Source organism: Giraffa tippelskirchi, chromosome 6 (genome assembly GCF_054371585.1).
Source record: "Giraffa tippelskirchi isolate mGirTip1 chromosome 6, T2T-mGirTip1v1.2.pri, whole genome shotgun sequence".
Lineage (NCBI taxonomy): Eukaryota > Metazoa > Chordata > Mammalia > Artiodactyla > Giraffidae > Giraffa > Giraffa tippelskirchi.
The window spans coordinates 81,741,951-81,764,177 of NC_137280.1; the positions used below are offsets into that span (position 1 = coordinate 81,741,951).

Here is a 22,227-nt window from a genome sequence, read left to right on the forward strand (position 1 = left end):
CGAGGGCGGAGGCCGAGCGTTGCAGGCACGACCTGACCTTGGCCTCTCCCAGGCAGCCCGCTACCTGATAGAAACCTCCGGCGGCTATAGTTGGAAACGTTAAGTCGTTGTCTTTCTGGTGCCTACCCCTCCTCCAGCACAGCCCCGGGAACACGGCACGCAATGGGAACTGTGGCTCTGGGGTGTCACTCACATAATATGATTTATAAAATTGTCAGTCGTAGCAGCGCGACGCTCAGGTACAGACTCCGCAGCCTTCGCAAGTGCAGATGCCGGGTCGCGTCAGTGCGCAGGCGCTCTGGCTAGGACGCCTGGGGCGGGGAAGGGGGACAGTACGGAAGCGCGCGGGGTTGGCGCGGACGTGACGTCACCGTGTGCGACGCGGGAGTGGGAGCTGGGACCTGTAGGGCCTTGGTACCGGGAATCCCGGGGAGAGGGCTGCACGTTACCACAATGTTCGGCTCCAGCCGGGGCGGCGTGCGCGGTGGGCAGGACCAGTTCAGCTGGGAGGATGTGAAGACTGACAAGCAGAGGGAGAACTACCTGGGTGAGTGGGGTGCAGGGACCGGAGCTCGCGGGCTGTGGGTTCGCCAGCCCCTGGGCCGTGCGGAGGGCTTAGTGCTCTGTTCCCGCAGGCAACTCGCTAATGGCCCCGGTGGGCCGCTGGCAGAAGGGCCGTGACCTCACTTGGTACGCCAAGGGCCGCGCGAACAGCGCTGGACTGAGCCGGGAGCAGGAATTGGCGGCTGTGAGGCAGGCGGAACAGGAGGCGCTCATGGCAGCGTTGTGAGTGTGCCTCCGGAGCTTGAGTGGGGAGGCGGTGGCGGGGGGGTGTTACTTCTGGGTGGGTGCGCGGCGGGGGTGGTTGGGACCGCGGCGTGGCTGGGGGGAGTCGAGGCGAGGCTCGTCGCTCCCTGAAGCGCACGCGCGGCCCCCGCAGAGGCTACAAGAACGTAAAGAAGCAGCCCACCGGCCTGAGCAAGGAGGTGAGATGGGCTCTTTTGGAGAGTGGGGCTGGGTTGGGGAGGGGGCTGATCCCGCTCTCCAGCGAGCACTTGCACTCCCCTCCACAGGACTTTGTCGAAGTTTGTAAGCGGGAAGGTAGTGACCCCGAGAAAGGAGTGGACCGGCTTCTGGGTCTGGGGAGCTCCAGGTGCGGGGCCGGGGGGGTCCTCGGAAGCCCCAGAAATCGCGAGGATGCGGCTTCTTGGGGCTTGGCACTGTCAGCTGCCTAGGTGGAAGCCAGTATGGGTCATCTAGGCCAACCACTTTTCTAGGGAGGCCTGGGGGTAGGGGGCGGTCCTCGTCGTGGGGGTGTTTCACCATAAAGAGTAACTTACCCGTCTCCCCGCAGTGGCTCTGTAGGGCGAGTGGCGCTGTCCCGGGAAGACAAAGAGGCCGCTAAGCTGGGGCTTTCGGTATTCACGGTAATTACTCCCAAATATGCCGGGATCTCATGGTGGGGTGGGAGTCGGTCTGAGCGCCTCTTCCAGTTGAGGGCTGCGAGGCAGGCCGTCTCCCTTGGGGAGGCCCTCCCAGCTTCTGGCTGGCTCTCCCCTGTCGGTATGCCGGGGCACCCTGCACGCCCCCAGAGTGGCATTTCTCGGCAGCACCACCGCGTGGAGAGCAGTCGGCCAGGGACCTCCTTGGCTTTGGCCAAGAAGAAGCCTCGGTCAGAGGAGAAGGTGGAGCCGGGGTAAGGCCCCTCCCAGGGCACAGAACTCCTTTCTCTCAGCATGTTGGCTGCTTCTCCAGTCAGGTTCCCAGCTCCAGTCCCCTTTTTCTTCTGAAGAGCCTTTGGGTGCAGTGAGCCCAGGGGGAAGGCTCATGACTGCCCACCAACCCGCAGCAGGGTCAGGGGCACCGGAGGGTGTCAGCACTCGGCCCCAAGAGGGCAGGGGCATCCCAGTGGGAGGGCTGCAAGCAGCTGAGATTGTCAGGTAGGTGCTGCCCTGCAGACCTTTTGCCATAGTTGTAATGTGTCTGTGCTGCTCACGGTAGCTGCTGGCCACACATGGTCCTGAGTTATTCTTAGTGACTTGAGGTTGAAATGACTACACATGGTCAGTGGCTACTGTGGTCTAGACCCCCCAAAGCCCCAGGGGCTTCTAGCACTCATGCACTCCCCCTTGTAGTCCTGAAAGCCACAGGAAGAGCAAGAAAGAGAAGAAAAAGAAGAGGCACAAGAAAGAGAAGAGGAAGAAAGAAAAGGAGCATGGGAGAAGGCTGGATTCCTCACTGCCCCCAGCTCCCATCCAGTAGGTGCAGCTGCCTGGGGGTGGAGATGAGGGAGTGCTTGGCAGGCAGAGCCCCTCACACTAGGCATCTCGTGGTCTCCCTAGGCATGACTCTGACTCCTCAACTTGCTGCAAGAAGCGCAGGCACGACAGCGACTGAGGCCCAGGGATCTGGAGGACTGGCCTGTGGGGGTTACCCCAGGCTCCCAGAGAGGCTTGAAAGTCGCTCAGTAGTGTCCAACTCTTTACGACCCCATGGACTGTAGCCCACCAGGATCCTCTGTCCATGGAATTCTCCAGGCCAGAATACTGAAGAGGCTTAGTTGTGGCCCTGTATGGCTACTTCTATTTTTCTTTGTATTGATTCACTCTTTGTACTTAAATAAACTTATTTTAAGTGGAAAGTGTCTTATACTAACTAAAAGGAAAGTTGCTGTTGTGTCACAACAGAAAGTGATGTGTGAAAATGTAAATCTTTGGAGTTCCAGCAAGGCCATCTGCAATCACATTGGGAGGGGCACTGTCCTTTTTGTGGTCAGCATCCTGGGGTCCCCTGTTGGCCTGGTCCCTGCATCTACTTCAGGTGTACCAAGAGCCCTGGATTATGTGTGGTCAGCAGGGAGGGCAGAGGGACCAAAAGGTGCTCCACTCCAAGTAGGTGACCGTGCTAAAAGGGGCAGTCTGGGCTGGGCATCTAGATCACGGGGAAGTGGACTTGTACCTGCAGCCACCCTTGTCCTCCTAGGCCACCAAAGGATCTCCTAACCACTGTCCCACATGTACCCCCCCCACCTGTGCCTGCTGTAAAGGCACTGGCTCCCTCCACCAGGCCCCCATCTCCAAGGCTGGAAGGCACATATAGAACCTTGCCATCCATAGAAAAAAACATCCTACAAACCACACTGGGATAAAGACAAAACCTAGACTGGATTCATTACCGAGGTTCTTGTTTTGCTGCTGATTTTAAAAGAAATGAGAACTGAAAGCAATTCTGTCTTAAAGGCACTTGGCACTAGTTATCAACCTGTTAGAGATCACTGTCTAGGGTGGAGCCTGCCTCCTGGGGGGAAGGCCACCGTGACTTTGGCCTGCCAAAAGCCGCACCCAGTGGGGAAAACAAGGGTGCCAAGAAGGGCTCCAGGTCAGAGAGGCGACCCCCACAAAAGCAGGAGAGGGTCTATGGCACAGACACAGAGATCACCCAGCAAGGGATGTGTCAATTACTGTGGCAGCGACATGAGATTGTCCTGCCCCTCCAGAGGACAAGCTGCATGGCCTGGTGGTACCAGAGAGAGTGGATGTTAGGAAGGGTGTGTGTGTGTGTGGGGAGTCTCTTCCATACCACCCTTGGCCCTGGCCCCAGGGGCATACCCTGTATGGTGACCCTGCTGTCCCTCTCATGACTGGCACTGCAAAGACTGGGACCAGGGGGCTGGACTGCCAGCAATGAGACCAATGAGGTGGTTATCACAAGGGCACTGGGACATACTCAAACCCGACCACGGCAAAGTGAAGTTGGGGGCGTGGGCAGGGAAGGGAGGGGCAGAGCGAGAGAATGGGGCAAGGCAGAGCAATGCGGCCCTCACTAGGTGAGGAGAAAGTGGCTGTCCTTGCCCAGCTCCCAGAGGGCAGGCTGTCAGGGGCACCCAAACACAGGAGAGCCATGAAATAGTTAAGAGATTTTATTCTAATAGCTGTAATTACAGTGCTTGTTTGTCGAAATGAAAACTGAAAACAAGTATACAAAACAGTTGATTACTAATTGTGTATTGAAAGCAGTAAGAGGTTCCACGACACCAAATAAACCAGTTCTGAGGTTTTCCCCAAGATAAAGTTTTAACAGCTCCAGCTTCTTCAGTGTTTATCAAAATACAAAAGAAAAAAGTAGAGGTTATCATTTTCAATGGCAAATCTGACCCTTGCAGGCTGAGGGAGTGAAAGCACATGTAGACAGGGGCTCTGAGGGGCTGGGGCTCAAGGATGACCACCCGCACTCCTGCTGGTGAGACCCCAGAGAGCCCGGAGCAGGCAAGCAAGGGGACTGCAGGACTCCCGCTCCAGCCAGGGCGTTCCAACCAAAGTGCCCACGCTGACCCGAGAAAAGGCCGGGGTTCTTCCAAGGGGTCTGAGAACGGTGGCTGCAGCCTCCACCCCATCTCCTGGGCAGCCATGTATGCACAAATACAAGCACAAACGCTATGGGGTGTGGGATGACCCGAGACAGCAAATCACAGGGACCCTATTGTGACCATGCAGAATGGATATCATGGCTGGTTCTGCCCCGTTTCATGTTCCCCACGGGAAACAGACCACCGGTGGACTGGACTCAGGCCGTTAACTGCAGAACCTACATTAGGCACATTTCTCCCTTCTGTGTGTTCAAGTGTTCTCCTTATTTTGTATTTGTAACTATTTTAAAAAATGCACTGAGTTTGGGTTAAAAACCAACCACCAAAATGGATCTCAACACAGATCTAAAGCCCAGAGGAGGAGTATTGGGCTCGTCTGACACACAACTCCTGGATGACCCGTGTGCCTAAAATCCCTTCTCAGTACTAAACAGTGGGTTGATTTTCTTTTTACAATAAAAAAAGCTGAGTAATATTGCATAGGAGTACCAGAAACTGCCTCATTGGAAACAAAAACTATTTACATTAAATAAAAACCCAGTTGCAGGCTGCGTCTGCACATTTACAGCATGGTGAAGCACACTGTGACCGACCACGGAGACAGCTTCTGGCACTCACACCACAGGGGCACGTTTGCCACACGAGAGTAAAGCGAGGGCAGGAGGAGGGAGTGAGAGGGGAGGAGAGAGGACTACAGCTCACTTCTGGTTCCGGAGCTGATTGGACAGCCAGTCCAGTCCCTCGTAAAGCCCGTCCCCGCTGGTGGCACAGGTGGCCTGTATGTACCAGTTCCTGTGGCGCAGAGAATGTAGGCCCAGCTTGTCCGTGATCTCAGCTGCGTTCATGGCGTTGGGGAGGTCCTGGGGGAGCGGCAGCACGGCGGGCGTGGGTCAAGGGGCTGCACGGAACCCTTCCCCCCTGACCTGTGACGCCCCCTGTTCAGACCTCCAGCCTGGAGAGGCTGGCTGCCTGACATGCACCCACCACCAGCACACAGGGCCGTTCAGTCACACGTACCTGTTTGTTGGCAAACACGAGCAGAACGGCGTCCCTGAGCTCGTCTTCTGCCAACATCCTCATGAGCTCCTCGCGGGCCTCATTCACACGCTCTCTGTCATTGCTGTCAACCACAAAGATGAGACCTGCATAGGGAACAGGAAGCATGAGTACAGGCCCCAGGACGGCCCCGACCCCACTCCTGAGGGTGGAACGGGGCAGCTCACTTGTGCAGGCCCCAGGACACCCCCGGCCCCACTCCCAAGGGTGGAACAGGGCAGCTCACTCTTACCTTGTGTGTTTTGAAAGTAGTGGCGCCACAGAGGCCGGATCTTGTCCTGGCCACCCACGTCCCACACAGTGAAGCTGATGTTCTTGTACTCCACGGTCTCCACGTTGAAGCCTGGAGGAGACCTGGGTGAGCCTATATCCCCAGAGCCACCACCACCTCCCAGACTCCCAAGGCCCAGTGTCCTCACCAATAGTGGGAATGGTGGTCACAATTTCACCCAGCTTCAGTTTGTACAGGATGGTGGTCTTTCCCGCAGCATCTAGGCCCACCATGAGAATGCGCATTTCTTTTTTGCCAAAAAGGCCCTTGAAGAGGTTTGCAAAGATATTCCCCATGCTGTGGACCGGTGGGAGCAACACTGGCCAGAGAAACCTGCAGGAACAAGGAGTCCTTGGGTCTTTTTCTGTGCTGCCCAGGGCCACTCAAGCAGGAGCAGCTCGGAGACCGCTCACCCAGAGCCAGGCTGACGCAGCTCCTCCTATCTCACAGGGTGATGGAAGCTGATGAAAGTCTGGTTCCTATCCAAAAGAAAACAGTCCTGCCCACCTACCTCTTGAGCCTCTAAATCACTCTTACAAGGCAGCATATGGGAATCTTAGAACAAGGCTGAGTGGAATTTAAAGCAGCTGCTACCATCATCTGAGGAAGTTACACCCAAGGCCTTAGGGCAACTTACCTCTAAGTCCTTCAACGGCAGTAACTGTGAGTTTCAAATGAATGCTAGATTCTCCATGATCTAATACAGAGTTCTTCAAGGGGCCAGAAACAACCACTTCAAGGCCCTACCATGTCTCCCAACTGCCCTAAGTCTCAATGAAACAGAGTTCAATGTTAAGACAACTAATACCTGAGAACCTAGGAGGGCCCTGGCCGAGACCAAGAGCCAACCTTTCCTAACAAGCTGAGAGCTCAGCACACCTTGCAGGCAGGACTGGGTGAGTGAGAACACCTAGGGCTCAAGGGCCGCACACCAGGGCATTCAGTCCAAGGGCGAGCCCACAGCAATGACCAAGTTAGGGAACCCTTTCCCAAGACCTGTGGTCAGCGATGTTCAGAGAGAAGACCTGTGTGGTGTAGCAAGTGTGTAGAAGAACATGTGTGCTGTGTTTGGGCTCCCCCAGGCACTCCTCACTCCACAGAGCAGACTGGGAGCAGCCACTGAGCTGACTGGACCCAAGCTCAGAGCCCAGGCCCACATACCCAGACCTGCAGAAAGGGATAGGTGATCGCGGCTGTCGGAGGGTGAGCTCACAGAGGAGGGGATCTCCTGTACTATAAGACCCACAGGGCACCAGAGGTGCCCAGATACGGTCTCTCCACACTCAGTACATTGATCCTTCAACTGTTTTATTTCCAAACAAGGCTTTAGGAAAAAATAGTCACCTTCTCAAATGCTTACGAATCTGGACTTAGCACCTAAGGTGAAGTCAAGCTGTGGAGGGCTGAGCAGCCTTCAACTGGGCAGATTCTGTGTAAGTGTTGACAGAAAACCAAATGAACCAGAGAGAGCTTGTTCTAAGCTGATGGGAGATGCTCACACCTGATCACTGGGAGGGTGCTGGTGGAAGCTACTGTCAAGGTTGGGAAGGAGCCTTGCCCTGCATACCTAACCCCCTAGAAGTAACTATGAGCTCCCCAGTGTTTGAACTTTGGATGGACACTGCTTGGCTGAGAGGCCAGTCCCATGGAGGACACAGATATGGGCCTGCCACAGGCACTCCCCACTCCACTCCACCTAGGGGGTGTGCCCCAGATCCCCACCACCCCATGTCACCTCTGATGACAGGTGCATGTGGAGTTGCCAGGTCTCCATCGCAAGTTCCTTTCTGCCTTAGTCATCAGTGAGCATTTGGGGATATATGTTCCGCTCCTCATCCAACTTCCACCCTCCAGTTTCAGCATTCGGACATTTCCTGGCTGAATTACTGCCATGAGAACTGTCAAATGGTGGTTTTCTATGGAGTCATTCCTTCCACCTTTAGTTAGCATTCTACCCAAGGAACCACCATTCTCTTCTTCCTATATTGATATGGTGTGAACTTAAGAATTCCTAGTTTACTCAGTGGGTCAGAACCAGCACTCCACTGTGACCTAGATGTTCCAATGGTCTTAGGGGCATCCAGTGGAGCCCCTTCTAGCAGGCTTCAGAGCACTTTCAACATTTTAAAATTCTTTTTGGTTTTGAATAATATTACCTATTTATAAAATTAAAATTTAAAAAGATCTTTACTATGGTATTTCCTTTTCGGCAGACAACCACTTTTCCTAAATATAGAGGATGATAAATTATGGAAAACAGAATGAATTGAACACATATTTATCTCCGCTTATTCCTGAAGTCACTACCAATATAGAAGTAAAAGTGATGACTGACTCAAAAGGACGGAGAGAAAGGTGGTAGAATTCTGCTGGGGTCTGGCTCTGACCCAATACTCATCCTCAGCCCTGCAGGAGAGCCAGGGGGCCTTTCTGGAGCAACTGCACCAGCGGTCCTGACTCTGCTCTCCAGTCAGAGGAGGGCACAAGGTGTACTGTTCTGGAAAGAGAGGAATATGGCAAGATCAACAGGGAGGCACACTGCCCCACAGACCTGCACATGAGACATGGAGGCCTCAAGGCCAGGACTTAACTCTCACACCTGGAGGCCCCCAAACATCCATGCCCCTATCTCCCTGTAAGAAGCCCCCGATGGAACTGACTGAAACGAAGAATTTGGAGAGAAGTAAGACAGAAGAGAATTTAAAAAGAAAAGTAAACAAACAGAACCCCCAACCCACACACAGCCCTGGCATCAATGAGGTGGGGATCTGGTGCCCGTAAAACAAGCACAGGGCATTAGGACAGACATGGCAGAGCTCACAACCAAAGTGGAAAAAACTCCACACACACATACAAGAACCTCAAAAACAGGGAAACTAGGAGCAATGTAAAAGACCAACATCTACCTTGGGTATGGTGATGACTTTTTAGACCCAACACCCAAGACATGACCCCATGAAAGAAAGAACAGCCATTCTGAAAACAGTCTGGAGGCTGTTTTCACAAAGCACTCTGAACATGTAGCTCAGCAATCATGCTCCCAAAGGGGCTGCAAACGAGCAAGCACACAGACACTCGCACACTGACGTCCACGAGTCTTATTCACGATCGCCACAGGCTGGAAGCAACCATGATGGCTTTCAGTAGGTGAATGGATACACAAACTTGTTTGGTAAATCCAAACAATAGAATGTTATTCAAGACTAAAAGAAAAGTACTATTAAGACATGAAAAGACACAGATAAATGTATATTATTATTACAGTATAAATGTGCATTAAGTGAAAGAAGCCAATCTAAGAATACTATACAGTGTATGATTCCAACTACGTGACATTCTGGAAAAGACAACTGTGGAGAGAGTAAAAGGATCCTTTCAGTGATTTTGAGGGGTTAGGAGGAAGGGAGGATGAATAGGTAGAGCATAGGGCATTTTCAGGACAGTGAAACTATTCTGTGTGATACTACAATGGTTGATACATGTCATTATACATTTGTCCAAACCTAGAGAAGGCACAATACCAAGAGTGAACCCTAAGATAAACTTTGGGCTCTGAACGATGATGTGTCAATGTAGGTTCATCAACTGTAACAAATGCACCACTCTAGTGGGGGACATAGTGAGGAAGGCTGTGTGTGTACTGGAAATCTCGGTGCCTTTCCCTCAATTATGTGGTGAACCTAAAATGGTTCCCTGCAAAGAAAGACAAACACACTGATTTCAATCTGTAGTTCTGTGTCAACCAAAGTACGGATTCAGTGAAAGCGCAGGACACAGGTCAGAAGTGCAAAGTCTCACACACACCTTGTCTCCAGGTTGCCACAGGCAAGGGCAACACTCCCTGCCCCCAGCCCCCGCCCAAGGTGACAGAGGGAGACAGGAGGAAGGCCTGAACAGCAGCCGGCCCAGGAGGGAGGCGAGCTCCAGGAAAAGAGGAATACGTTACCTGCGTGGTTCAAACACGGGGCTTGGCAATTCTAAGGGAATTGGGAAAAAATAATGACAAACACCCAGGAAAAAACCCAAAGATGAAAATGAAAAGAAGTCATTTTAAGATTTCCTGAGGGAAAACATGGTAAGCCAGTCACCACTTGACGCAGCAGTGAATATTTATTCGGTCATGATACTTTGACTGGCACTCCTGGGTACTGGGAAGCCAAGAACAGAACTTGTGGTCTCAAGAGCCAACCCTCACTGTCCAAAGCTGACATACTGAGAGACAGTATTAGCACCCTACTCAGAATAGTAAGGCATGAAAGGGGCTATCCCTGGGAAGCAGGCTGGAAGACTGCTGTTTACATTTGTTTTAGCATTAAGTTCATACAAACTGACACAAAATCCTGGGCACTAAGGAGTGAAACCGTTTTCTGTACTTTCCCAACCCCTGTATGGGACTGATGGAACATTCCAGGTAAACTGGGCCCAGCAGCAAGCCCACACCCACATGTCAGCCTGAAAATGCAGTCAATCACAGCCACAGCAGTCCAAGGGCCTCCTCTGCCTCCGGCATGCCCTCCCTCCCACCCAGCCCAGCATGTCTGCCCACTCATGGTTCCTGGCCCGCCTTGGCCCTGCAGTCTGGCTGAGTCCTAATTATCAATCTGGTCCCTTCCCTCCACACAGTTTTTCAACTTACCCAACTCCTGGAGCCCCAAAGGGAAAGTGGGCCATATATTTGGTGGCTGAACCTAGATGGGGATGAACAGGAACTCTGGGCTTCCCTGGTGGCTCAATGGTAAAGAGTATGCCTGCGAGATGTGGGTTTGATCCCTGGGTCAGGAAGATGCTCTGGAGGAGGGCATGGCAACCCACTCCAATATTCTTGCCTGGAGAATCCCATGGATGGAGGAGTCTGGCAGGCTACATTCCATATAGTGGCAAAGAGTCAGACATGACTGAAGCAACTGAGCACACAGCACAGGGACCCTGTCAGCTCCTGATCTAACACAGTATGTGTTGCAGTGGAAAGCTTCAACAGGCCTCTCCATAGAGGTTCTAACTTTTAGGACATCCAGCCTAAGCCTATTTCACCCTTTCCTCCACTAGGATCCTTTGCACTCAGGTCAAAACCTGTTTTTCAGGTTCATGGTAATGATCGTATTTGTAAACAGTGAAGACATTGACTTTCTCAAAAGAGCACTTCCCTGCACCTGCCTGAGTTTGCACCTTTGTGCTGGCTCATAAAAAGAGTAACAAAAGATCATCTCTTTCCTGACACAGAAAGCTCTGAGCAGATGCAGCCCCTTAAGAGCATTTTTTTCCTTTTTCTGGTTAGGACCAGAAACAAGACTGGGTGGCGGTTCAACATTATAGCAAAGAACAGGACACAACTGGTTGGCTACATTCCTGTATGCAAAGATCTACTAGGCTACAGGCCAAGGCCCAAGAAGATGCCACCCCAGGAAAGCCAGCAGAAGGAGGGAAAAAATGTAGCTGTGAGTTTACACCTGTTCCACACCAGTAAATGAATCCAGAGTAACTGGTTTACAGCTGTTACAGAGAAATATATATCTCCACGACCTCTACCTGTGCCGCTGCAGCTCCTAACAAGTCTCAGAGGATTCAGGATGAGCAAGGGAAGCCCTCCCCTACAGAGTTGCGCAGCTTACTTCTGCAGAAGGAAAATCTGTCACATTTTCTGAAATGGCTAGGAGCTGGTTTATTTAACAGAATCTCTGTAACAATGGATATCAAGATGACCCAAACTACTGAGAATCATTATGAAGAATAAATCACTAACCTAGAGCATGGCATGGGAAATGAAAGTGTGGCCCGGGAAGGCAAAAAAAAAAAAAACAAAACAAACCCACATGTGTTTTCCATTCTGTGCTTCAGACCAGGACAGGCTGCTCTGGTCCCTCTGTAAGTAAGAGATCACATGGGTCTCCCCTACACAAATGAACAAGCTAGGTGACATCAGAGCTTTCTTTCATTTTACTTTTTTTTTGAAGTTTATTAGGTGTAAGTTACATATAGTAAAATGTACAGCTCAACAGTTCATAATGTCAGTTTTAATATCTAATTTGAGAAAAATTAACAAAGTGAAGATCTTCCTAAGGAATTGATATACATTATAAAACATTTTCTTTAACTGTTTCATTTATTCTTTTAGCAGAATGAGTGTGCTTAGATTAGCAACCACTCAAAAGCCTAATTCATCTCTGACATGTAGGATTTAATTGGTTAATTTAAAGTCCCCTACTTTCATAAGCGATATGATCACATATTACTATCTGCTACAAACTGATTTTTGTACATCAACTTGGGGTTCCAGCACATGAACTAAATAAAGCCTTAAGGCACTACTCTATTAGTCCAGCATTCTACTTCTGTAGCTCTAACATTTTTCTGCAACTGGTACACCACCACATATTGTCACTATTTTATAAAAATTAGTGTAAGAAAACTGAACATGCCAATACTAGTGATAGGTAGCTATGCCTTACAGGCCTAACACATCTGTGACAAAGCTAAGGATCAACAACATGTTCAGAAGGAAGAATATTCAGACTGAGACACTCAAAGGATATAATTAAGTTGACTGAACTGTATTATTCTCAGGTGTACAAAATAATGATCTGATATGTATATTTGTTGTGAAATGATCACCACACAAAGTTAACTTCTGTCACCTCATACAGTCACTCTTTTCTTGTGATGAGAACTTTTAAGATTTCCTCTCTTAGCAACTTTCAAATATGCAATACAGTATGGTGAATTACAGTCACTATACTGTACCTTACATTCCAGGGTTTATCTCTCTCATAACCAGAATTTTGTATCTTTTGACCACCTTCACCCATTTCACCTACCTTGGCTCTGAACTTTCAATACAAAGAAAAAGAATAAATGAAAGAACATGCAAAAACATTCTAGAACAGTATAATTCTTGTCTGCATCTAAAGTGAGTTCCCATGAGAGACTGAGTTTTGTTTTTCACAATAGAACTTTCAGTATGTTTTGCAGGAATCAATCAATTAGACACTAGACCTGGTGTCTATGTAGCAGTCACCCCCAATTCCTGCCCCTAAAGAAGAATGAGTGCCAGAAACCCAAAGACTAGTACAATGACACTGGAGGGCTGGTCTCCAGTTGCCCTGCAAGTTGCCTCCCAAAGCTGAAGGAGAGGATTTCGGGTCAGGTCTGAGTCTTAGGAGGAGCAACCAGTGAAATTCAATTTACGTGCCTCTTTGCCAGGTTAAGATTCAAGGTGAAATTCTTAAAATGACAACAAGAAGTAAGTTTCATTCATGAATATAGCTCTTGGTATACACTAACTTGAACACTCAACAGTTACTGTCCAGTGTCTAATGGAACAAGCACACTAAACCACAAGGCAAACGTCGAAACAGCGTAACTGCAATTAACCCTACTTTTCAATACCTGCAAAAGTCAAAGCATTAACTGATGAACATATTTAGGTTTTGCAGTTCCTTCTCATTCAGTCTTTAAGTTTTATTTTACTACTTAAAAAAAAAAAAACCATCCTCAAAGCCCATTACCAAAGACACTTACATCAATCTGAAATCTACAGATGAGACCAAATAACCAGATGATCTAGCCCAAATGAAAACAATATCCACATAGGACCTCTGAACACAAACGTAACGTGGCCTTCAACTGGAGTGAAACAAGGCGTGGATGATACCTACAAGTAGACGCTTCACTTAGATGCTCCATCAGGAGCATCTCTCACAACTCTGTGCATTTGTCCTGGTGGCAGACGCTGGCTGCTCCTTGGTATTTCTTCTCCTAGGTTTGTCCCTGGGCTCGAGGCCTTCCAGAGTAAACCTACATTCCTAGTGCCCTGCAGCTATGCAGGACCATCTGAGTATGCTGTCTGTGGGATGGAATGGCTTCCAGGTCCTGCAGACCTGGTGGTGGGCACCTGGGCCCTCCACTATGGTGCAGCCAGCACCATGGACCCTAATGAGTACTTCTATTCTAGGAGTCAGGGCACATACACCCTGACTCCAAACACACTTAAGTCTGAAGAAGTTGTTACTGGGAGGAAAAAAAAAAAAGACCCGAAACACAAATTTGCATCAACCTCACAACATTAAAATGTGCAACAGGGACTTCCTTTGGGGGTTCGGTCATTAAGAATTGGTCTCCCAATGCAGGAGACATGAGTTCGAACTCTAGTTAGGGAGTTAAGGTATCACATGCTGCAGGGCAACTAAGCCTGTGCACAACAAAAGAGCCCACGAGCTGCAATGAAGACCCCACACAGCCAAATAAATATTTTAAAAAAGATGTATGGAGGAAACAAAGCAACTTATGACTAAAATGCAAAGCAGGGTATGAGAAACTACAGGCAACTCTAAACCACCTGTGCTGTGCTAAGTCACTTCAGTTGTGCCTGACTCTTTCCAACCCCATGGACTGTAGCCTGCCAGGCTCCTCCATCTACGGATTCTCCAGGCAAGGATACTGGAGTGGGCTGCCGTGCCCTCCTCCAGGGGATCTTCCCCTAAACCACCTAGACACCCTGGAAAGTGCCCTACCACTAACTCCTTACTAATTCTGTGCATCAGCAATCCTTTGTTCAGACCTTAGCTGTGCTCCCAGTCCTCTCTTCATACTGATTCTCCATGTCATGCCCACTGAGCCCCTCACTCAACCTCTGAAGGCAAGTTCAGATGCTACCTTTCACAAGAGAAAGTCCTTTCCTGTTTGTTTCCAGTGCGCCCTCACACACGGCGGAGTGAACAGGCCCCACACACACGTTAAGCAGCAGCGTATGACGAGCACACCTTTGGGCACACAGAAGCTCAATGTTCACGGAAACCAACTGGCAGATGGTGAAGCACAAGTAAAACAGTGACCTGCTTACCCTCCCAACCTCACCTCAATGGTAAACTGGTTCTTAGAGGCCTTTGGTGCCCAAAGCTTTAGTATGTGCACACGAGGGCGCACACACACACACACACACCCTCTCCAGCTGCCCAAAGCTTTAGTATGTGCACACGAGGGCACGCGCGCACACACACACACCCTCCAGCTGCTGAAGTCTCAGTCTCCTGATCCTGACAGAAAAAGCAGGCACATGTGTCAAATAGCACAATCCTATCTTTTAGTTCTAGAAGTGAGAATGAGAAAGAGATGGCAATTCAGGATTCTGTTGAGAAATAAATCACATTAATTTGCTTTCGTCACTCTAATTATGTAATCACCACAAATGTGCTGAAGTCTCTGTGCTCTGTGTTCTGCTGTCTTCTCAAAAAGGCCCCCTGCAGCTACGGTGCAAGGTGCAGACACAGGACCCTCTCCAGGCATGAGGGCAGGGCTCTGGGGAAGCCAGTGCTTCGAGACCCTTTCCACACCCTTGAAGAAAAAGGGAAGTGCAACCAACTATTAGCTTGTCAAAGTGCTCAGTTCTTCTTCCCCAAAGTTCTCAGAGCGGCAGGTGTCCCCCACCCCCAGGCTTTTTCAGAACAAGAAAACTTTGTGAATGACTAAAATGATTAACAGGGTCGCAAAGAGTTAAACACAACTGAGCGACTGAACTGAAAATGATGAAATCAACCTCCAAAACTTGATTTTTGCCTGCAGACAACTTTCATTTTGAAAACAAAATGTAAAAAAGATTGCAGCCCTACCTCTTTTTCTGAGCGATGGGCTTCCCAGAGGACAGAAAACAGGGGAAGTGCAGCAACGGTTGACAGTCTGTCAGATCCTCTACCTTTGAAGCCCAGGCCAGACCTGCCTTCCTGAGACCCTGGTGACAAGCACCCAGAGATGCTGCACCAGCTCGGAGCATTCAGCACACCCTCACTGGTCTTGCCTGGGAGGCCGATGCGATTCGGTGAACTTCTCATTGGCCTCAACAGCCACAGCAACCCTCTCAGTTGGCCTCTTCCTACCCTGCTCACATTTAAACTGGGGGCAGCCCTGGACTCAGGGAAATTTCATTCATATACCTGCTCCTGCCATCCTCCGCTGAAAACCTCCCAGCAGTCCTCGGCGCCCCTCTCAGGTGACCAGAGGTCCCACCAGTGCAAGACTCAGCGTCTTGTACTTTCCCTCACTAGCACTGCCCCTGTCCAGCCATTCACTCCCAGAGGAATGCAACCCCCTATATGGGACCCCAGTTGAACCTTTCTTTCATCTCCAGATTTATCTCCTACTTCCCCCTCAATGCATGGACCTCCCATCAAAATGTAATCGGCAAATATAAAAGGACCCTCTCTTTCCCACTTTAATCCTGTGCAACTTCCTCCTAGCTCCTCAGACCCAAACCTCAGAGATAACCACAATCCCACTCTGTCCCTCTCATCTCCAAATCTGTTTACTGGCAAGTCCCATCATCTCTTTTTTCAAAAGACGCTTCCCCGTCACTGTCTGCCTGTGCCTGGTCCTGGCCACCTCATCTCCCATGCTCTGGCATTCCCAAAGCCTGTAGCTTTCACTCCACAAGGTGTTCTTGATGCCAGCAAGAGGGGACTATTAGGAAAGATCAGACCAAATTCAAGTTCCTTAAAAAGATCAGAGACAGCATTCCCATGCATTTCACAGCATCACCTGTACCATTCAGAAAGGAAGCTAGGAGATAATATAACCAACATACTCACTGGACTGCAAAAAACCCACGCTGCCCCAACTAAAATGTAACTGGGAAATGAAAGACAGTGTCATATGATAAAATGTGACCTTCAATACTGGTCATGACCACAAGTTCACGGGAGGCAGTCAGAGAACCACCTAATGAAGATGGCCACAAATGCAGCAGCATCTCAGACACTCAAGGCCTGGTGTGTCCACCAAGTTTTTTTTTCTTCCCCCACCTGGATACTGAGAACAACTCTTGGTATGATTCTGCAAAGAACCAAATACAATCACCCTTAATTTACAAGGTAGTTTCATTCCTGGAGAATTGAGAACATCTATTAAAACCAAGGGCTTCCCTGGTGGTTCAGATGGGAAAGAATCTGCCTGCAACATAGAGACCCAGGTTCAATCCCTGGGTTGGGAAGATTCCCCTGGAGAAGGGAATGGCAACCCACCCCAGTATTCTTGCCTGGGACATCCCACGGACAAAGGAGCCTGGTGGGCTATAGTTCATGGGGTCGCAAGGAGTCGGACACCCCTGAGCGACTCAATATCTTCAATTAAAACCATACACACACAAGTTGACTCTGTACATGAACAGAAATAGGTTTAAGATATAAACAGCTTTTTCACCTACATGAAAGTCATGCAGAATGCATTCTTGCTTCTAAATATCAGTATTGCCTCCCACCTTTGACAGAGCCCAAAATCATCCCAAATAGTTCCAAAATACCCTTTCTGTGGGGTTTCCCCTTCAAGGACCGCTGGCACACACCAGCAGGCTTCCCTCCCCTCCTCTGCTCCTAGCAAGTCTCCAAAACCATTCAGTGCACTCCCAGCTAAGGGCCTCTGTTGCTGTTTTCCCCTGCAAGGGAGAAGCTTCCTGTTTCTTCCAAAGACCCACAGGAGGCTCCCCTCCTTTACACCTTTGCTCACATGGCACTCCTCCCCATTCTCCTGACAGGCCTGACTAGCTACACTCGGTGCCCACTCCTCCTTCTGGGTCCTGTGGGTTTGCTTTCCCATTCCACTCACTGCCACAGCCCTCCATCTTCCACCCAGCCCTCACCCACCTTCCCTCACTCATCTCCCTATCTCTACTTGTCTTTCTCCACTGGCCACCTCCCTGGGCACCCAAGAGATTCAGAGACAAGGAGAGGAGAAAAGAATCGTAAAAGAATATTTAAGGGCTTTAAGGATTAAAAAAATAGAAAGATTAATCACACACATTTTTCTAAAAAATTAGTTTGTCAGGAAAAAAAAAAAACCCTATCAAGTGAACGATGAATTTCACACTGGTTTAAAAGTACATGAGTGTGGTGGAATCGGAACATTTCTTTGACATTCCAGTGAGGAGGAAATATGAGACACAGTTAACTACTCAGGACAAACGTGTGCATCTCAGGAATGTTCAATGCCACAAAAGGGGTGTGTACACAATCTGCTTCCTAAACCTGCCCTCGGGTACCTGCAACTAGTGACTAAGAATACATTTTCACTGATCTCCTCAGGAATTTACAAGAGCTCATATCACTTTGATAGAAGAGAAATGTTAAAAACCATAATTATTTTAAGCAAAGTTACATCACCAGAATTGACAAAAGATACAGTATTTTAAATATAAATAGATTCAATGAGTTAGGAACTGCATGCTCATCTACAGATGATAGAAAACTCCACGGGAAAATGTACTCTTAATAGCAATTTTTAAAGATATCCTTTATTCTGAAACCTGTGCTCAAAATGTTGGCACATCTAACTTTGCCTTTATTCCTACTTTGCACATATGAGTTTAGACAGAATCTTGAAATTGTTTTCTTGGCCATTTGTCCCTATGTCAAACTGACAGGATACTTAAAACTTCATGTTAAAAAATTTCCAGGGCCTCAGAGACCTAGTACCACTCAACTTTCTGTTTAGCACCCACATATAGCAGCGCAAAAATAATCTGACGTACAATACAAACTGAAAGATGCTGGCTATTTTACATATGACTTGCTCTTTGGAGACAAATTCTACTAGCTTGCTAGCATCCTTTAGAGGACAGAAACTTACTAAATTCTGATTAAACATTAATTAATGTTTCTAAAATATACCCTGCATTTTTAACTTCTGAAAATGTGCATGGATCATAACTGGGGCTTTTGTTAATTTATGCTGTATACTAACAGTCACCTCTGTCACCTCAGGTATGTAAAAATGTTTGCTTCCTAAAGAGAATCACTCCCAAGTGCCAAAAGTGTGTAAAAATCTGCCTGCCTTGTATGTTTTCTGTCTCTTTTAGTCAGTGAGAAGTTCTATTCTTCCCTTCCTATTTGCCGATGACAGGCTGCCAAGCTCAGTCTCCAACATATGCAAAAATCATGAAACATGGGTTTGTTGGGAATATTGAAGTTAGTTCCTGCAACAGATAGCTTCACTATTTCTTCCCACTCATATAAGGAAGCTTATGTGAAAGAAGTGGGTGAGGGCCTAACAGACTCTCCTACGAATAAGGAGCTTTGATGTGTTTGTGTTAAATTCTGCCACATTTTTTCTAGTTGATCAGGCCGTCCGATCCATCTAAGAATGCTGAACTACCTTCCAGAATAGTGTTACAGCTGTATAGCTATAGCAGGTGCTATATTTTAAGGAATTTTTAACAATCACAAAAGGATAAGGATGAAGTACTCCCCTTACCTTGGCTCATACTCTGAAATTAACCAACCCCGCTTTCTCACACTCACACATTCCCAAGCCTTCCTTTACTTGCCAGTAGGAAGCATTACACCCAACCCACTGTTAGGTCAAAAACGTTTCCGAAAAACCACTTCAGATGGTGCTAGGAGGACATTTCTAATACCAGCCACATCAATGAGGAGCAGACAGATCACAAAAGAGGTTAAGTTCTTACCTAATTTTAAGATCCCAACTGAAAGGAGTTTTTCATGTTTCTTTTCCAACCTCTGACAGATGTGCATTTTACTTCCTTCATTCTCCTAATCCTACAGAGGTTGGAAGGTCAAAGGGGAGACTATCTCTGGAATGCTGTGCACAGAGACAGTCATAAGTGGTATGGGAAGCACAGGCTAGATGAGTTTGAACACCAGCTCACTAAGGGATCACAATCCTCAGGAGAGCTACAGAAATGCTCGGTGAGCCTGACCTGTGATCAAGAGGAGATTTAAATTCATGTATCAAGGCAACATCCAATTTGAAGAACTTAAAACTGATTAAGCTCTCTCAAACTAACTTAATATATTATTTATGAACTTGCACAAGGGTTTTCCCCACTTTGTTAGGTTTCTTCCTAAGGCCATTTGACCATGGAGATCAACTCCAGGGTCCATACTAAATTTTACTAAAGTCAAGGTGTACCTTGTAGTTTCAAGCCTGTCGTGATCTTTGGAAAAGGTGGCTTAGCAGGTCTGAACGTCCCCTTCAGATTGCACAAGAGGCAAAGCAAATAGCTAAACCACACAACTTAAAAAACCAGAACTGTGAGAAGCTCAGAACCAGTTTTTGCTTTCTAACTTTCTTACAATGATGAGCAGACAGCGTGTGAGTCAGCTATCATCCAAATCAACTATTTTAAAATCTTTCTGAAGTAGCAATTTTGAATACTTATATCTGAAGTTAGCCGTTACAGGAAACAGATTTCTAATGCCCAAGTGACAAGGATTTGTTTTCAACAGGACATGCCCAGTGAAGAGACACATTACATTCTACCCATTAACTAGAGAAAACCTTTATGGGAGGAAGATAGCACACTGTAACAGAGTGGCCATATTTGTGATAAACACACACACTCAACTGCTCATAATTCTGGACTCAGCAACACCATGCATTCAAAGTTCTTCCAGTTTTGGCTACTCATGATGGTTTCTGAAAACTCCCAAGGACACAGCACACGCCATGGCATCTCACACTCCTTCAGACACTCTGCCAAAAACGCAGGAGCAACCATGCAAACAGCCAGCAGGGAAAGAAAAAAAAAAAAAAAACGCTGACCACTAGTTCTGAAACAAGAACAAGAGCTGACCACTCCAACACCAACTACATCAGTTACGACTACATCAACTACATAGTTCTCAACAGTGATTTCCGGGGCCACCCCAAAGCGCCCATCTCCTGCCAGTGATTTCTTGTGCGATTTCGCTAGAAACAGCAACTTGGTGTTCTGTTGAGTGCTCAAAAGTGCTCAACTGGTTAGCTAATATTTTAAGTACTCTGAAATTAACTGCCAAGCCTTACTAACAAAACTACTGTTTTACCGTCCGTAACTGCTTGGACTGGAAAGCTTTAGGACGCTCTGCTAGGGAGGCTGCCCCAAGTCCGGCCAGGTCGCGTTCTATAGGTAGGTTAAAGATTCACCAGCTCGGAACTGTGTTCTAATCCATGCCAAAGGCACCCAGGAAGCAATCGCGGGGTTGCAGCAATCTTGGATAAAGGGGCCCTACAAAGCTATAGGCGCGTCCATCGAGGGCTTCCTTGGCCACAGGCGCTCCTACTCAGACCCAAGCGCCACAGCACGCGCCTAGGAACCCTGGGCTCCGCCCGGCCTTGCCGGCTCTGTCCTCGGAACAAACAGGAACTGGGCTCAAACCCCGGCCATCGTGTGACCTTGGCCGTGTCCCGGGCTGCGGGCCTCAGTTTCCTGGTTCTTGCGACCCCGAGACAGGAGGCCTCGGAGGCGGAGCAAGAAGCGGGGCTTCCTGGAGAGCCCGCGTTGCGGGCCGGACTTCCGGGAGCCCGGCCCGGCCACTCTGGGGGGTCTTGGTTAGAGGGTGGCCAGAGAGACTCCCTCCCCGGCCCCGACTCAGCCCCCGACCCAGCTCGGCGCCGACTCGACCCCCATCCCAGCCTAGACGCCTGTCCCCGCATTCCGCACCCACCCTGCCCCGCCCCGCCTCGGTCCCCAGCGCAGCCTGAACCCCCAGCCCGGCCTAGTCTCGCCTCAACCCCCGGCCTCTATTCGACCCTGGGCCCGCCAGGGCTTGGCTGCCCGCCTCGACTCCGCCTCGCCTCGGCCCCCGGCCCGGCCTCACCTCGACTCTCATCTCGCCCCTCGCCCGGCCTGGCCTCACCTCGGCCCCTGTCTCGGCCCTCACCGCCCTGGCTCAGCCTCGCGCCGGGCCTCAACTCGGCCCCCGCCCCCGCCTCGGCCCCAGCCCAGCCTCACCCTCGGCGGCCGCGGAGCAGATGCTGCTCGGAGGCAGGCGTTGGTTTCGCTCCCACAAGATGGCGGCTCTGACGGCGGCCACGTCAGTGCCTGCTGCCGCGGGGGACGCTGGGGAACGGGGCAGTCCCCCTCGCGGTCCCACCCACTCTCCCTTTGCGGTGCGCACGCGCAGACACTTTGCTGGAGGTAGGGACAGGACTTTGGGTAGGCGCGGGGCCCTGGGAGGACGCCTCGCTCACCGCTGCGCTTGCGCGCGCCCCCCGCATCCCCAGCGCGCTTAGCCCAGCCAGAGTCCGGCTGCGCCTGCGCGCGCCCGTCGGAGCTCTGCCCTGGGGTGAGTTCTCAAGCCCATTTGGCAGATGCAGAGACTGAGTCACAGGCGGGCCCTGCGGTCCCGGGGCGGCGGTTCTGGGTGCCAGCTCCCATCTCCAGCCTCAGCCTCGGTGACCGCAGGGGCCCACGCTGTCCTGTGCGCGGTCGTGGAGCGACCTGGAGAAGCAAGAGTCAAGATCAACTGGAGAAGGCATCTAGTAGCACGGGTGGAGCAAATAGCCAAAGCTGGGCAGGGCACAGTGCTGCCCTGGGGTGCCACCTAAGCGGGATCCAGGTGACACAGGGGAGCCCCTCCTCTGGGAAGCCTCCCTAAGCTGATCAGAAGGGAGAGGGGGCCTATTGTGGTTCCTCTCCACATTCTCCAGGCTCGGGCCTTGCTGTGGCCCCTCCTTGGGAACTCACTGTGGCCTCCTGCCGACCCGAGCCCTGCCCCATCACCCCACTCCTGTGCTACTTGAACTCTCTCCTGTCCTATCCTCCAGCTGCTGT

At 49.8% G+C, this 22,227-nt stretch overlaps 2 protein-coding genes across 3 annotated transcripts; one reads left to right on the forward strand and one right to left on the reverse strand.

Annotated features, from left to right (window-relative positions):
• Window positions 1–376: 376 nt before the first annotated feature.
• C6H1orf35 (chromosome 6 C1orf35 homolog) lies at window positions 377–2,641 on the forward strand. The gene is made up of 8 exons (XM_081497834.1): window positions 377–547; window positions 636–786; window positions 941–986; window positions 1,074–1,153; window positions 1,355–1,427; window positions 1,611–1,696; window positions 2,136–2,258; window positions 2,343–2,641. Exons 1-8 carry the CDS (start codon window positions 454–456, stop codon window positions 2,395–2,397), a joined length of 708 nt encoding a protein of 235 aa, XP_081353960.1. The 5' UTR covers window positions 377–453; the 3' UTR covers window positions 2,398–2,641.
• Window positions 2,642–3,904: 1,263 nt separating this feature from the next.
• ARF1 (ARF GTPase 1) lies at window positions 3,905–21,461 on the reverse strand. Of its 2 annotated transcripts, none has more exons than XM_081497835.1 (5): window positions 21,406–21,461; window positions 5,842–6,026; window positions 5,655–5,765; window positions 5,384–5,508; window positions 3,905–5,226 (listed from the first exon to the last, which is right to left on the reverse strand). In XM_081497835.1, exons 2-5 carry the CDS (start codon window positions 5,987–5,989, stop codon window positions 5,065–5,067), a joined length of 546 nt encoding a protein of 181 aa, XP_081353961.1. In that variant the 5' UTR covers window positions 5,990–6,026; window positions 21,406–21,461; the 3' UTR covers window positions 3,905–5,064. The 2 variants fall into 2 exon arrangements, with proteins under 2 accessions (XP_081353961.1, XP_081353962.1); XM_081497836.1 differs by having other exon boundaries at window positions 21,311–21,461.
• Window positions 21,462–22,227: the final 766 nt, after the last annotated feature.